Raw genomic sequence first — 12,699 nt, 5'->3', positions numbered from 1 at the left:
TGCAGGTTAAGCAAGTGCGGAACGCTGCTTGGGAGTCAAAGAGACAGGCACGCCCAGGCGCCAGGAGAGGCCTAGAAAGGCCTGTAAACACTGACTTGACACGCTCCAGCGCAGAGAATCGGCGCGGCGCGCCCAGAGGTGGCCAGAAAAGCCTGTGGATTCTGTTGTGCTGCGCGCAGCGCAGACTGTATGGCGCGCGGCGCAGGCACGAGTTAAGGGGAAAGAAAAGAAAAACATTGAATCATTCTTCTTCTTCCTTAAACCATCCACCGTAAAACCCTTCTTCTTCTTCTCCACCCAACACCAAACTTCCATTAACACCCAAAAATAACTCACAAAATCTCTAACCCAACACTTATACACCCTCAATCAACCTTAAACACTTTCAAATTCTACCAATCCAACCACAAATCCACCAAATTCTTTCAAAACCCTAACCCCCAAAACAAAAAATTTCTTCCTAAATCACCACACCCACACGAAATTACCACCATAAACCATCTTAACACTCTTCAAAAACTTAAACCCACACCATAACCAAGCCTTCAACCAACCCAAAACCTCAAGAACTCACAAAATTTCAATTTTCCAACCACCCAAAACCCTTACTCGAAAATTTCAATTCCACCCTCTAAACCACATTCAACCTTAACATGGGGAGGTCCAATACTGGGAAGAAGAAGGTGACACAACATGAGGAAGAACCAAGAGTCTTTTGATGTACACACTGATAAGGCTTATGTTAGAGGTGTTATGGTCGACTTCTCTGCTTTGGCTATAAATGAGTTTTTAGAAGCTAGCATTCCGGCAAGGTGTATTTATGAAAATGAATCAATTACCTTTGCGCAATGGCCTGAAGTACGACGACGAGAAATAAGAGATTTCGTGGGTCGACCGGGAACTCCATGGATGAAGTATAGTGGAGGAGAGTTCCCATCCAAGATTGATTTGCAACATTTCCGGCCAGTCGCTCGTGCTTGGGCTGAGTTTGTTGTGCACAATGTGGTACCTGTGTCTAATTCTTCAGAGTTTCAGGTAGAGAATGCGATGATAGTGATGACGATCATGAAGAAATGGGACATTAACTTGGGGCAGTTGTTAAATAAGAGCATAAGAAAAATTGCTAACCATGGGCAGGCAATCTTCCGTTTAGCACATTGCAATCTCATTACGGCTTTATGCCAACACAACCATGTTCCTGAAATTGAGTTGGATACACGTTTCAAGCCTATCAGGGGAATGACCTTGCGGTACTTTAATGGCTTGGACGATGGTCCCGTTGTTGTGAGAGCAAGGGGAGGTCCTGAGGAGCTGCGAGAAGAGGAGGATGAGGAGATGGCGGAAATCGACCGTTATGAGAGTGGCGAGCATCCAACTCAGCAACAACCACAAGAGATGCCTAGCCATCCTTATACCGAAGACGGTGTTTCGGCTTTGATGTTACAGCTGGCTATTGGTCGTGCAGTCGACGTGCCTCACACTTACTATGGTGATCAGTCCGTTATTTACCAGGAGGCCAGGGCAAGGGAAGCGAATTTCAGACCACCTCCCTTGTACCCTCGATACGGCACTTTGGCACGTCTACAGGCGCAACATGCGATTGAGAATGCCCAGAGAGCAGCCAGACAGTTGGATGAGGTAGAGAGATGGCCACAAGATTATGCTGCATATCAGGAGAGAAGTATGTTTGATGAGGCGGACCTGGGCCTCGGAGATCGACGTGATGGGAGCGGATCGTCCCATCCGCATTGACTCTATGGTACTACTTAATCCCTTCAACTTGAATTTGTTTTTGTCTTTTATGAATGCTTGTGTCTGCTTGAAAACTTGTGCACTTCAGAATAGTTTTGTTTAAATGTCATTAAGGATCATCTGTGTTACCATCCATGCGATATGATTTGTGAGTCTCTGTATTAATTGCTTGTTATATTTTATGATAATTAGAAAAATTGAGGAAGTTTCTCAAACATTGACCACTCGATAATCCGGCCTAGCCGTGAGTTTTCGAGCCCAAACACATAACTTTTTCTTGTTATGAGAGATTCCACAACTTAGCTAATTCTCTAGAACTTGCTTTTGTTCTCTTAATTGATTGATTGCTCTGAATTACACACCGAGGCACGTTGTTTGGTACCTTGAGCCTTGTTGAAGCCACCTTTAAAAATGTTATATCCTTCGTTAACCCCATTTGAGCCGAATGAAAAATTTTGTTTGTTTGACAACCCAAGTTTTGAAACTATAAAAAAAAAAAAAGATGATTTTCTTGGAGTTAGATCGTAACTTATGAATCGAGCACATTGCTCATCATTAAGTTTGGGGTTGCTTTTGGTACTAGCAATTGATGAAGTTTGGGGTGGGGTACTAGAGAACCAAAAAGAAAAATATTTTGAAAATATAGTGAAAAAAAAAAAAGAGAAAAAAAAAAAAATGACACCAAGAGAGAATGTAAATGAATCTCTTCAAAAAAAAAAGAAGAAATGAAAAAGGTTCTCTAGTATAACAATGCTTGATTTTTGGGGGAAGATGTTTGAATAAATAATCACGTGAATAGGTGATCGTTAAAACTCCAAGTTTTTCTGCTTACCATCCAAAAATATCCACCCTAAAACCTAAGCCCCGTTATAACCCTCAAGTCCTCTAAAGGTGTGAATTTTTATGCATGTTGATCGATTGTTAGAATGTTTGCAAGCATATGGTAGAATGGCTATGTATGTGTTGATTGAGTGAATTTAACAATGCAAACAGGAGAGAATGTGAGGGAGTGAAGTGATTATTGTTTGGTCAATATTTGTGAGAAGTTCTTGATTTTTCCAATGTTCATTTGTGTGCGAGTACATTGATAATAGGGATGATCTTTGAAATGTTGCATGTGTATGATTGACTTGACTGATTCTGATGTATTTGAATTAAGCTGTAAAGATAGTGCCAGGTTTTCCGATGGATGAAGGTATTCCTTGAGGACAAGGAAAAGTTCAAGTTTGGGGTTGTGATGACTTCACGTCATTACTATGTTTTAACCACATTTTAGGGCATTTCTAGATAGCATTTAGTATGTTTTTATGCAAGAATAAAGAGGAAAAGAATCATGACAAGAATGCTCGGAACACAAGGATTTGAGGCCAAAAAGTGAAGGAATAGAAGTGTACTGCGCCTAGACCAAGGAAGCATCACGCGCCGCGCCCAGAAGCTGCTACAAGTGTCTGTAGATTCTGCCAAGCTGGCGCGCCGCGCAGAAACGATGCTGGAATTGCCTGAAGATTCTGTCAGTCTGCGCGGCGCGCAGACGGGCTGGCGCGGGGCGCCGGTACGCAGATTACACCATATATATACTTTTTCTGTTCAGAATTAGGGTTGGACAGTTTTGACGGCGACAGAGGCACTTTTGAGATCAAGATCAGAGCACGAATTTCTTCATTGTTCTTCATTGTAATGAATTCTTTCACTCTAATTATTGTTGTTTCTATGATTATGAGTAACTAAACTCTATGATTGGATCCTAGGGGATTCTAGTTATTATTGTCTTGAACCATGAATTTCATATGATGTTTTAATATAATTACGAAGTTAGTTTCATTCTTTTATCTCTTGTTCTTAATGCTTTATACAACGTCGCGAATTGTTTGATGATTATAATTGTTTGTTTACTAAGACATTAGAAACGAATTGATTGACCTAGAGATAATTGTACAATTAACTTATTCTTTAGACATATAGGTTTGTTAATTGTGAATTCAAGGATTAAAGGGAAACAAACCTCAATTGATTATAGGTCATCCTAAGACATTAGGGATTGATAATCAATTGAGAGGACTATGTACCAAGACATTGGACATAGTTATTTATTTTAATCGAATCATGGAACTAAGTTTGTAATTTGTTAATACGCATGAGATATCCGAGACAATAGTGATCAGATGAACCGAAAAGATCCAATCGCCTTCGCATCTTGAAAGAAAACCTTATTTTCTTGTCATTTACTTTCTCAAGTCTGAAATCTGAACACTTCCCCCTATTTTATTTTATTGCAAATTACTTTTATATGATCCAATTTACTCGTATTTGATTCGGAACAATCCCTGTGGATACGATAATTATATACTTACTTTGATACTTCATCACTGAAAAGAAGGAAATAAATGCATAATGTTGGAGAATCTCAGCAAGCAAAATAAAAAACAAATGTAGGCATAAGACTTTCTTCAGAAAATAAATACTATTTTGGTTCAGCAGTGTTCTAAAATTTGGACCCCAAAGTAAAGGCTGTGTATAACTAGAATCTCTAGGATGTTTTTTAGATGGGAAATCCTGATTAAGTTAATCATTTCATATACTTGCAGAGATGCTTTCAAAGGCGTGTATTGTTTAAATAATTGGTTAATGATATAATATCAAAGTTAGTATGGTTGAGTAGTTTATGATTTAATCTTATCACAGTTGTATCATCTTCATCGAAAGTTAATTTCGACACTAAGTAATTAAACAACTTGAGAAGAACTGAAAATGCAGTAAAAATATACTGCCTTCATCATTTTGATTTTTGAGAGAATTAATTCATGGTTTCTAAGGGTTTTTTTTTTTTTTTTGGATTATTTGAAAACTCAACTTGGTGTTGAAAATCAATAGTTCAACAAACCTAAAGAACAACTAGTAGTGTTTATTCAATACTGAAATGGAACTAATGTTAACAAGTACTGAAAACATTAATCATATGATGGAACTAATGATATGACGACCTAAACATATGAAAGCTGATAAATATATACATCAACAAGCCTTCTTTTATTTAAATTATGAAATAAAGTGATGGCCAATATCATTCGCGTCGTTTATCTAACGTCAACCAAAATCACAATTATAATGGGCTTCTGTTTACATCTTTGTACAGAAGATAGCGTGATCGAGTTTTCCCCAGTGCACCATACCTGAAGATGAAGACACTGCATGTATTAGTCTATTTGTTGCATGGTGATATGGAAGTATCATGTAATGTAATATAATTGAAGAATGTGCTTGTATGCTCAGATGAAAGGGAACCATGGGAGGAGAGAACTGTGTAGTTTATGTATAGCTTACCATTGTGGGACGAAGGGTGCCATCCAAATGGCATCACCCGCCTGAACCGGGTACCTAATTTCACAGAAAACACACAAAAAACCAAATAAAAAAAAGAGATAATTGTTTATGCATTGTTAGTAATAGTATAGAACTTTTTACACTGTCATGATTGATTGATAGTGTAAAAAATTCACTCGCTCATACATGACCTGGCAAATTCAATGCCACTAACACTGTTAGTAGTCAATATAGGTCTTGGATCCCAGATTCAACACAAAAGCTCAAGAGATTAGATAGATTTGTTAGATTTCGTATATATCAGCCACACCACATCGGCGTAAACCAAGTTAAAATTTCTCTTTCAATGTAAAAGTAATGTTTATTGAATCAAAGAATGTCCCTATCTTGAAATCCATGCAAATCTAGGCCAGTATTTTTTTTTTGTCAGGTCAAGTCTACAACTCTTACCAACTGTCACCCAAACGATAAATGCCTTGCCCTTCCAATAGCAGCAAACCATGCTGGTTATAATGGACCTCCTGCAAAAGGCACAATTTATAAAAATTAAAAAAAGGCCATTAAACTTAAATGTTTAACAAACTAAGTGTCTCGTAGACTTGTATATGATTACCTTAACATTAAGAAATTCTCCAGGCTGAAAATCCATTATCTGCAGGCATGGTTACATCAGTTAAATTTAACTAAAAGTCTACAGCTGACCGAAACCATGATAATAAGAAGATTGGACAGACTTTGACAAAGTTAGGAAGGACCTTCAGTACATGAGAGATTTGGGCTTACATGTATATTGAAGTCATATGCCAAAGACGTTGGAAGTAGCTTTCGCAGTTCAAATATCTGATAATGCATACAGAAAGGAATTAAAACTGTGAACAATTGTACGTGCATAAAAATTCAATCTAGCTTAAAGAAAACTGGAAGACTTGATTGTTGAGAATATATGCCTCAAAAATGGGGAAATTCTAATACTTCACAAGTGTAGAACCATACAGTGACTTGTGTTAATTATTAAACATGGACTGCCGGATTAAATTAAATAAGATATCTAAATTGTTGAGCACGATACTTCCAGAGAAGCCAGGCATTAACATGTTCAAAGTAATTAAATACGGACTCTCTGATTCATGATAGTGATCTGAACCAAAAGCCTGTAAGAATTGCTTCAGGCATTAACATTAACACTGGTAACAGTAGCATTAACTTTTTAATAAACTATCATCGGATATTGAAAAAATATAATGGTTGAATTTAAACAAAAAGGGAGAAATAAAGTATAATGCATTCTAGAATATGGGAACAGTGTACCTCCCCTGGAGTTTCAAGGAGTGGCTGCTTATCTGTCGAATTAACAAGTGGCTCTGGGACATGATTTGGCAGCTGAGCATACCTGACAGGTTATTTAGATTATTCATGTGACTGCTGGCAATTTGAATGAATGCAAAAAAAATTCAATCCTTGAAAATGTACAAACTTATATTGTGAGCGACTACATGTCAAAGAATCTTAAAAAATATGAAAAGGGTTCAACAATCCATTTTCAATATAACTAATTATATGATATCTCATAGTGATGAATGATTAGGTCACGGGGAATTGAGGATGAGATACAATTATTTATAAAATCATAAAAGGGTGGCGGTAAAAAGTACAAACCTTCGTTCAAATACCACGATAATAGCCGGAGCATCAGATTCAATTGAATGTTCAAAATTTGGAGGAAAGTAAGCATATGAATCAACCTGGAATCGAAAACATGGCATAAACAATTCTTTAGCCTCAAGATTATCAGTTTTTCAAGGATATGATAGGCTAGAGGCCAGAAGAAAAAACAAATCAAAGGCACCCCAACTATCACAGTGGACATATTTTTCCCCTGATTTTCATACATAAACATTGGGGAAATAGGCAAATGATCAGAAATAATAATAAAAATATGCTATGCATTTTCCCTCAAACTAATTAATTAAAACAGCCCTTCTTCTACAAGTATAAGTTTATAAGTTGTTAAGAGTCCCACATCGGTTGCAAGATAGCCGGAATATATGTTTATAAAAGAGGGAAATCCTCACCTTACAAGCCGGTTTTGTAAGGTTGAGTTAGACCCAACTCCCAATTCTAAGATAAACAAATATGTGGTTTATGGATGCAGTGTAGATCTAGTTTAGAAACATCATCCCATTTTTTTTTTTTGCATTGTAAGGTCTATTGGTGAACATTGGGTGTATCATTCCGACTTGGAGCAATTTCTCGTGATATATTTCAAAGAGTACATTTGGAGTTAGGAGGCCACAAGTTTATGTCAGTGGAACTGGAGTCTCTTTGCTCTTAAATTTGTTATTGAACGATATTATATTCAAAGTTTCTCTTTGATGAAATTTATTCATGTTTTTTTTTACAGGAATTGCAATTACTAAACAGAAAGAGATAGGTAGATTTATTTCATTTTTTGCCAAATTGGCTCACTAAGTCGCAGTTGTCTTCAACTGTTTCTTTTCTAGGGATATCTTATTCTCCCGCAGATATGTTTTCTTCCTACCATATTTTTTTCTTTCATTATTAAAAAGAAAAAAATAAACATCGTTGCTTTTAAGGAAATATCAATCAAACTTGAATCATTATTAGGGAATTAATCATATAAAAGTACTCAAAACTATTATCAGACTGACATGATCAGTTTATTTGCATAACAATCATAAACTAATTACCTTCAGTACATGGCTCACACCATGAGCACTGGTGACTGTGACAGCACCGTGGAGCACAAAGATGAATCTACACATAACAATATCGTAATTCTATCAAACATGCATGAGCTAGAAACGATGTCAAATGTTTGGAGTTTCAGAAATTGAAAAGATGAAGTAAAGAGTTCACTACCTCTCTACATCATGCAGGGGTAGTCCTGATTTTGAATTCTCTGCGAAAGTGGCAAAGCACAAATCAGAAGCATACCGACTAAACCAGTTCTACTGACAATCATTAAATTGCACAGTCCATTAAAACAATGGTCACAAATGAAATGCTGACAAGCGTGAGTTAAGGGAAAATGTGAAGGTGTTCTTGGAGGATATAATGGCAATTGTAACCCGATATTCAAGGAAGGAAAGAAGCATCATAAATAATATGCATCATTGTATACGAGCAGAAAAATACATCATGTAATTATTAGTAGCGGCAAATATACAGTCTGGAATAATTTATTCCCCCTTGCTGAAGAAAGGTTTCATTTAATGATTGAGAGTACGGCCTATATCTACGCAAGTAAGTAAATATAATAAATTCTGTATAGCGAAACACAATCAAACCTTTCAACTTTGCTAGGTACATTATAAAGTGTGAGCCCGTTTCAGGTGAAATTAAATATGCCCCCAACGTATTGATCCTGCGAAAGGCCAAAGCCAATCAAATTACAACACATAGGGAGGATTACACATCATAACCATAACAAATGAGGATATTCAAGTGTACCAATCAGGCAATGGGCCATAAACATGACTTTCTGGTGATATCAAAGCATGATCTCTCTTATAAACACTGCGTGTGAATCCAGGCAAATCTGACAAACAAGACCACATTAAAGCCAGTTCAATACAATTTCACCAAATGTTTATGTTGTAGAAAATAAATCAGGACTCAACAGTAACAGGACCTTAAGATTCAAAAGATATTTTGATATAGTTGACAAATAAAACAAAGATCAGAACTCAAAACTCCGCAAGTATCTTAATAATAAAGCTTGATAGCTGGGTGTCACCTTTCATTTATTAAATTAAAAAAAAGTACAATTTACATTGTAATGCTATGTCAAACTATATCTTCACATTAAAAAAAAGTACAATTTACTGTAAAGTGAACTTGAGTTACTTGGGGTCAGTTAGAGTTGTTAGTTTTCTGTTTCAGATTCAGGTAGGTAGTTACAGCCATTGGCTACCCTATAAGCTAAAAGCTCTGTTTGGTAACAGTTTTTAAAAAAGAGCTTATAGCTTATTTTACTAGCTTATAGCTTATTTTTCAAACGCTATTTCAAGTAGCTTATGAGCTTATAGCTTATAGCTTATCATCTTTTCTTCCAATTTTACCCCTATCATCTTACTTGAAAAAAATTAAATATTAATTAAACATATCTTTTTTATGTCATTTCACACTTATAAGCTAGTTCAACCACTAATTTTACCAAACATTACAAATTCAATCAGTTAGCTTATGCTATAAGCTGAAAGCTAGCTTATAAGCTATCCGCTATAAGCTAGCTTATCAGCTATCCGCTATTAGTTGATTTTTCAATGGAGTTATCAATTCTTAAATCACTTTTTTTTGCATTTTCTTTCAACTTCTATATGGTATCAGTATCAACCCTTCAACAATTTTGTAAGGTCCTACAGCATGATTGCAGATTTTTTCTCTTCCTTGCAAATCTCGATTATCATTTCCACCTTCATACATTTGGTTATTGCTTTGCCGTGGCAAACCAAAATAATCCCTACTTATCATCTCCGTATCAATTGAGCAATTTATACTAAGGAATCCAATACTTTGTAAGTCAAGATTGGTTTGATTATTCCATACCACCCTAATTACAATGTACGAGGCACTGACACGGAAACCAGACACAACAATGCGATGTATACACTAGTAATAATTAAAATTAACTTGCATTACACAGTGAGGGTGTACAAATATATATACACAAAAGTGATTGAATGTAATCACATATCGGTGTCGTGTGGTGTATCAGACACGCCTTAAATCTAAAGTGTGGGATGCTTCATACTAGGTTGCAATGAAATTACAAACCACTAATAGTTATTGTTTGATTATTGCTTCATTAACCATTTCATTGATATATCAACCTAGAAATAATTTTGTAAAATATAAAGAGTTTACACTGACTTTGAAGGTTAAGAGGAGATAGAGTGGAATCGTAGATTTTCCAATAAAGAGGCTTCTCCGATTTTGATTCTGAAGGAACAGAGCAAAACCCTTCTTGTGCCAATGAATATCTAAACAAACCTGAAAAAATTAAAACATAAATTAAGTACACTACTCTAAGACTTACTATTAAAAATAAAATGGTGAAATGAAATGGGAAGATGGAGAGGAAATAGTACCTGAAATGAGGAAAAGGAGAAAGATACTCCGCATTTTGAGAGAAAGGTGATGATGATGATGAGTAATACTGAGAACGACTGAAGTGTGTGGGTGTGCTGTTGTTCTGATGACTAGACTACTGAAAAAGGGTTGTCAAACTTGTTATATCAGCCAATCAAATTCTTTTGGTTACATTAAACTAGAAAATCGACCCGTGCGGTGCACGGGTTTGATTAGCTGTAAGATATATAATGATTAAATAAGATATGATAATTTCAATAATGTAAGGTATATGAAAAAAGTTGAGTAACATTAAACGACAGTTCAACAATAATTTTGAATAAATATTCATACAAAGAAAATTATGTTATATTACGGAAGACTTCCTTATAGACCACATTCGAAGTCTTCGTCGTATCTTCACTGTCGTCATCGATGATCAATATTTTTAATCATTTTCTAGAAGTAACTCTTGAAATTGCAACATACAACTGACCATGTGAAAACACTTGCAACGGAAGATATATCCCAACATGATTTAAAGATTGTCCTTGACTCTTATTAATAGTCATCACAAAAGAAATCATTATAGAAAATTTTCTTCGTTGAAATTTAAAAAGAATTCTCACGTCAGTTGGTGTCAGAGAAAATCTAGGTATGAAAACCTGATCACCAATATTACTTTTTGAAATATTTTTTCCTTCAAGAGCACGTTTTCCCAATCTAGTAATAATAAGTCTTGTTCCATTGCATAATCCTAATTTTTGATTCAAATTCCTTAATAGCATAAATGGAACTCTAACTTTAAGTCTCAACTTGTGATTTGGAAGTCCCGACGTAGAAATAGTGTTCAAAAATTCAGGAGTATGAACATCATCCACTATTTGACCGTCTACATTTTGTGTGAGTGGAGTATCATAACTCAAATATGTTTTTTCTTCACTAGTAATTAAATCCAACATATAATCATTTATTGTGTCGACTATTGAGTGTATGTTTGGTTTCAATTCTGGAGCATCCAGAATTGATTCTGGACGTGTAGAATTGATTCTGACTTGTTTGGTTTCTCAAAAGTAGAATTGATTCTGCCTCCAGAATTGATTATACTTGAAGCTAGAAATCGTAGCTTCTGATTCTAGAATTGATTTTTACACTCAAATTTTTTGTTCAACTCACTTTTTCATGAATATATCCAAACATAAACCACTTCAGCTTAAAATCAATTTTGGCCAGAATCAATTTTACAGAATCAATTCTGCCAAAATCAATTCTCTCCGCCGCAGAACCAAACACACGCTGAATTTTTAGGAGCTAGTATAGCTCTATTTTGGAAATACGTTAATTATATCGTTCATGTTTTATAAAAGTTGGGGATAGGTGCTTTCAACGATAGAAGCAAGAAGATCACCTGAATTTGGAATCAATAATTCTGATGGAATGTCAAGTTCTAAATCATCGTCGTTGTCATCTCCAATTTCTCCATCGGCAACACCCAAAACCCATTCAGAAAATTCTTCTTTGTTCAACGTCTGCACTCGAAGCACCACCGAGAAGCCTCATGTTTTTACTCAATGTTAAAACTTCACAAAAATTCCAAAGAACCGAAAAATTAATAGTAGCATGAACAACTTCTAGCCTTGTACCTTTGGGTATTATTAGTAGAATTTGTCTAAAATCTCCGTCAAAAACAATAATTTTTCCATCGAAAGGAATGTGTTTATTTTTTTCATCAACAGACTTGAGAATATCTTTTAAAGTTTGATCAACAACTTCAAAACAATGTTTGTGCATCATTGGTGCTTCATCCATATAATGAGCTTTGCTTTTTGTATTAATAGCGCCAAAGGGCTTTTAGGAACTATGGTACATGTTGAAAACTCATCAACATTTAGAGGAATACAAAACCTTGAATGTGATGTTCTACCGCCAGGTATAAGCAATGCAGCGATCCCACTTGAGGCAACTGTTAAAACTATCTCACCTTTTGAGCGTAATGCGGCTGACATGACCCTCCAGATAAATGTCTTCCATGTACCGCCATAACCATAAAGAAAAAACACACCATGTTTGTTTTCGTTAACTCTTGTCATGATTGTGTCATATACTTTACGTTGCTCTGATGTCATAGTTGACATCAATCTAACATGTTCCTCAGCTAATGATTATTTGTTATAATTTAATTCGTCGTGTATTAAACTATTTTGTATATCAGGAACTAATGATGTGTCTGCTCTAGGCATCTCAATATCTGCTAGTGCATATTGTATCAATTGATCATCGGTTAATATTAAATCTGCAATGTTAAAATCAAAATAATGAATGTGATTAGTGACATGACTATGGTTGTGTTTGGTTGTATTGCAAAAAATTGATTTAGCAGAATTGAGTTTGATAATAACTTTCCAAATCTCACCTGATAATTATTCTCTAAATTTATGATCCGGTAGAAAAAAATCATTGATGAGGAAAAACATAAAAAAATTTCGTGATGAATAATATAGTCAACAATAATTTTGATATGATATACTTTTAAAA

General features: G+C 35.4%; 1 protein-coding gene across 1 annotated transcript; it reads right to left on the bottom strand.

The window, feature by feature from the left end:
- Positions 1-4,491: 4,491 nt before the first annotated feature.
- Positions 4,492-10,342, bottom strand: LOC123883569 ((S)-ureidoglycine aminohydrolase). The gene is made up of 13 exons (XM_045932413.1): positions 10,185-10,342; positions 9,967-10,086; positions 8,545-8,632; positions 8,382-8,458; positions 7,954-7,993; positions 7,782-7,848; positions 6,730-6,815; positions 6,382-6,463; positions 5,857-5,913; positions 5,687-5,725; positions 5,524-5,594; positions 5,074-5,127; positions 4,492-4,922 (listed from the first exon to the last, which is right to left on the bottom strand). The coding sequence occupies exons 1-13, from the start codon at positions 10,216-10,218 to the stop codon at positions 4,853-4,855; spliced, it is 885 nt and encodes a 294-aa protein (XP_045788369.1). The 5' UTR covers positions 10,219-10,342; the 3' UTR covers positions 4,492-4,852.
- Positions 10,343-12,699: the final 2,357 nt, after the last annotated feature.

Source organism: Trifolium pratense, linkage group LG5 (assembly GCF_020283565.1).
Source record: "Trifolium pratense cultivar HEN17-A07 linkage group LG5, ARS_RC_1.1, whole genome shotgun sequence".
Classification (NCBI taxonomy): Eukaryota; Viridiplantae; Streptophyta; class Magnoliopsida; order Fabales; family Fabaceae; genus Trifolium; species Trifolium pratense.
The sequence above is the reverse complement of the archived record's forward strand: the minus strand, read 5'-3'. Positions and strand labels throughout refer to the sequence as shown.

Excerpts from the sequence above, each read along its gene's own strand:
- LOC123883569 (XM_045932413.1), bottom strand. The coding sequence starts at position 10,218 with ATGCGGAGTATCTTTCTCCTTTTCCTCATTTCAG. Across the intron at positions 5,726-5,856 it reads CATATGACTTCAATATACAT|ATAATGGATTTTCAGCCTGG; the intron begins GTAAGCCCAAAT and ends CCATGCCTGCAG. Across the intron at positions 5,595-5,686 it reads GAGAATTTCTTAATGTTAAG|GAGGTCCATTATAACCAGCA; the intron begins GTAATCATATAC and ends TGCCTTTTGCAG.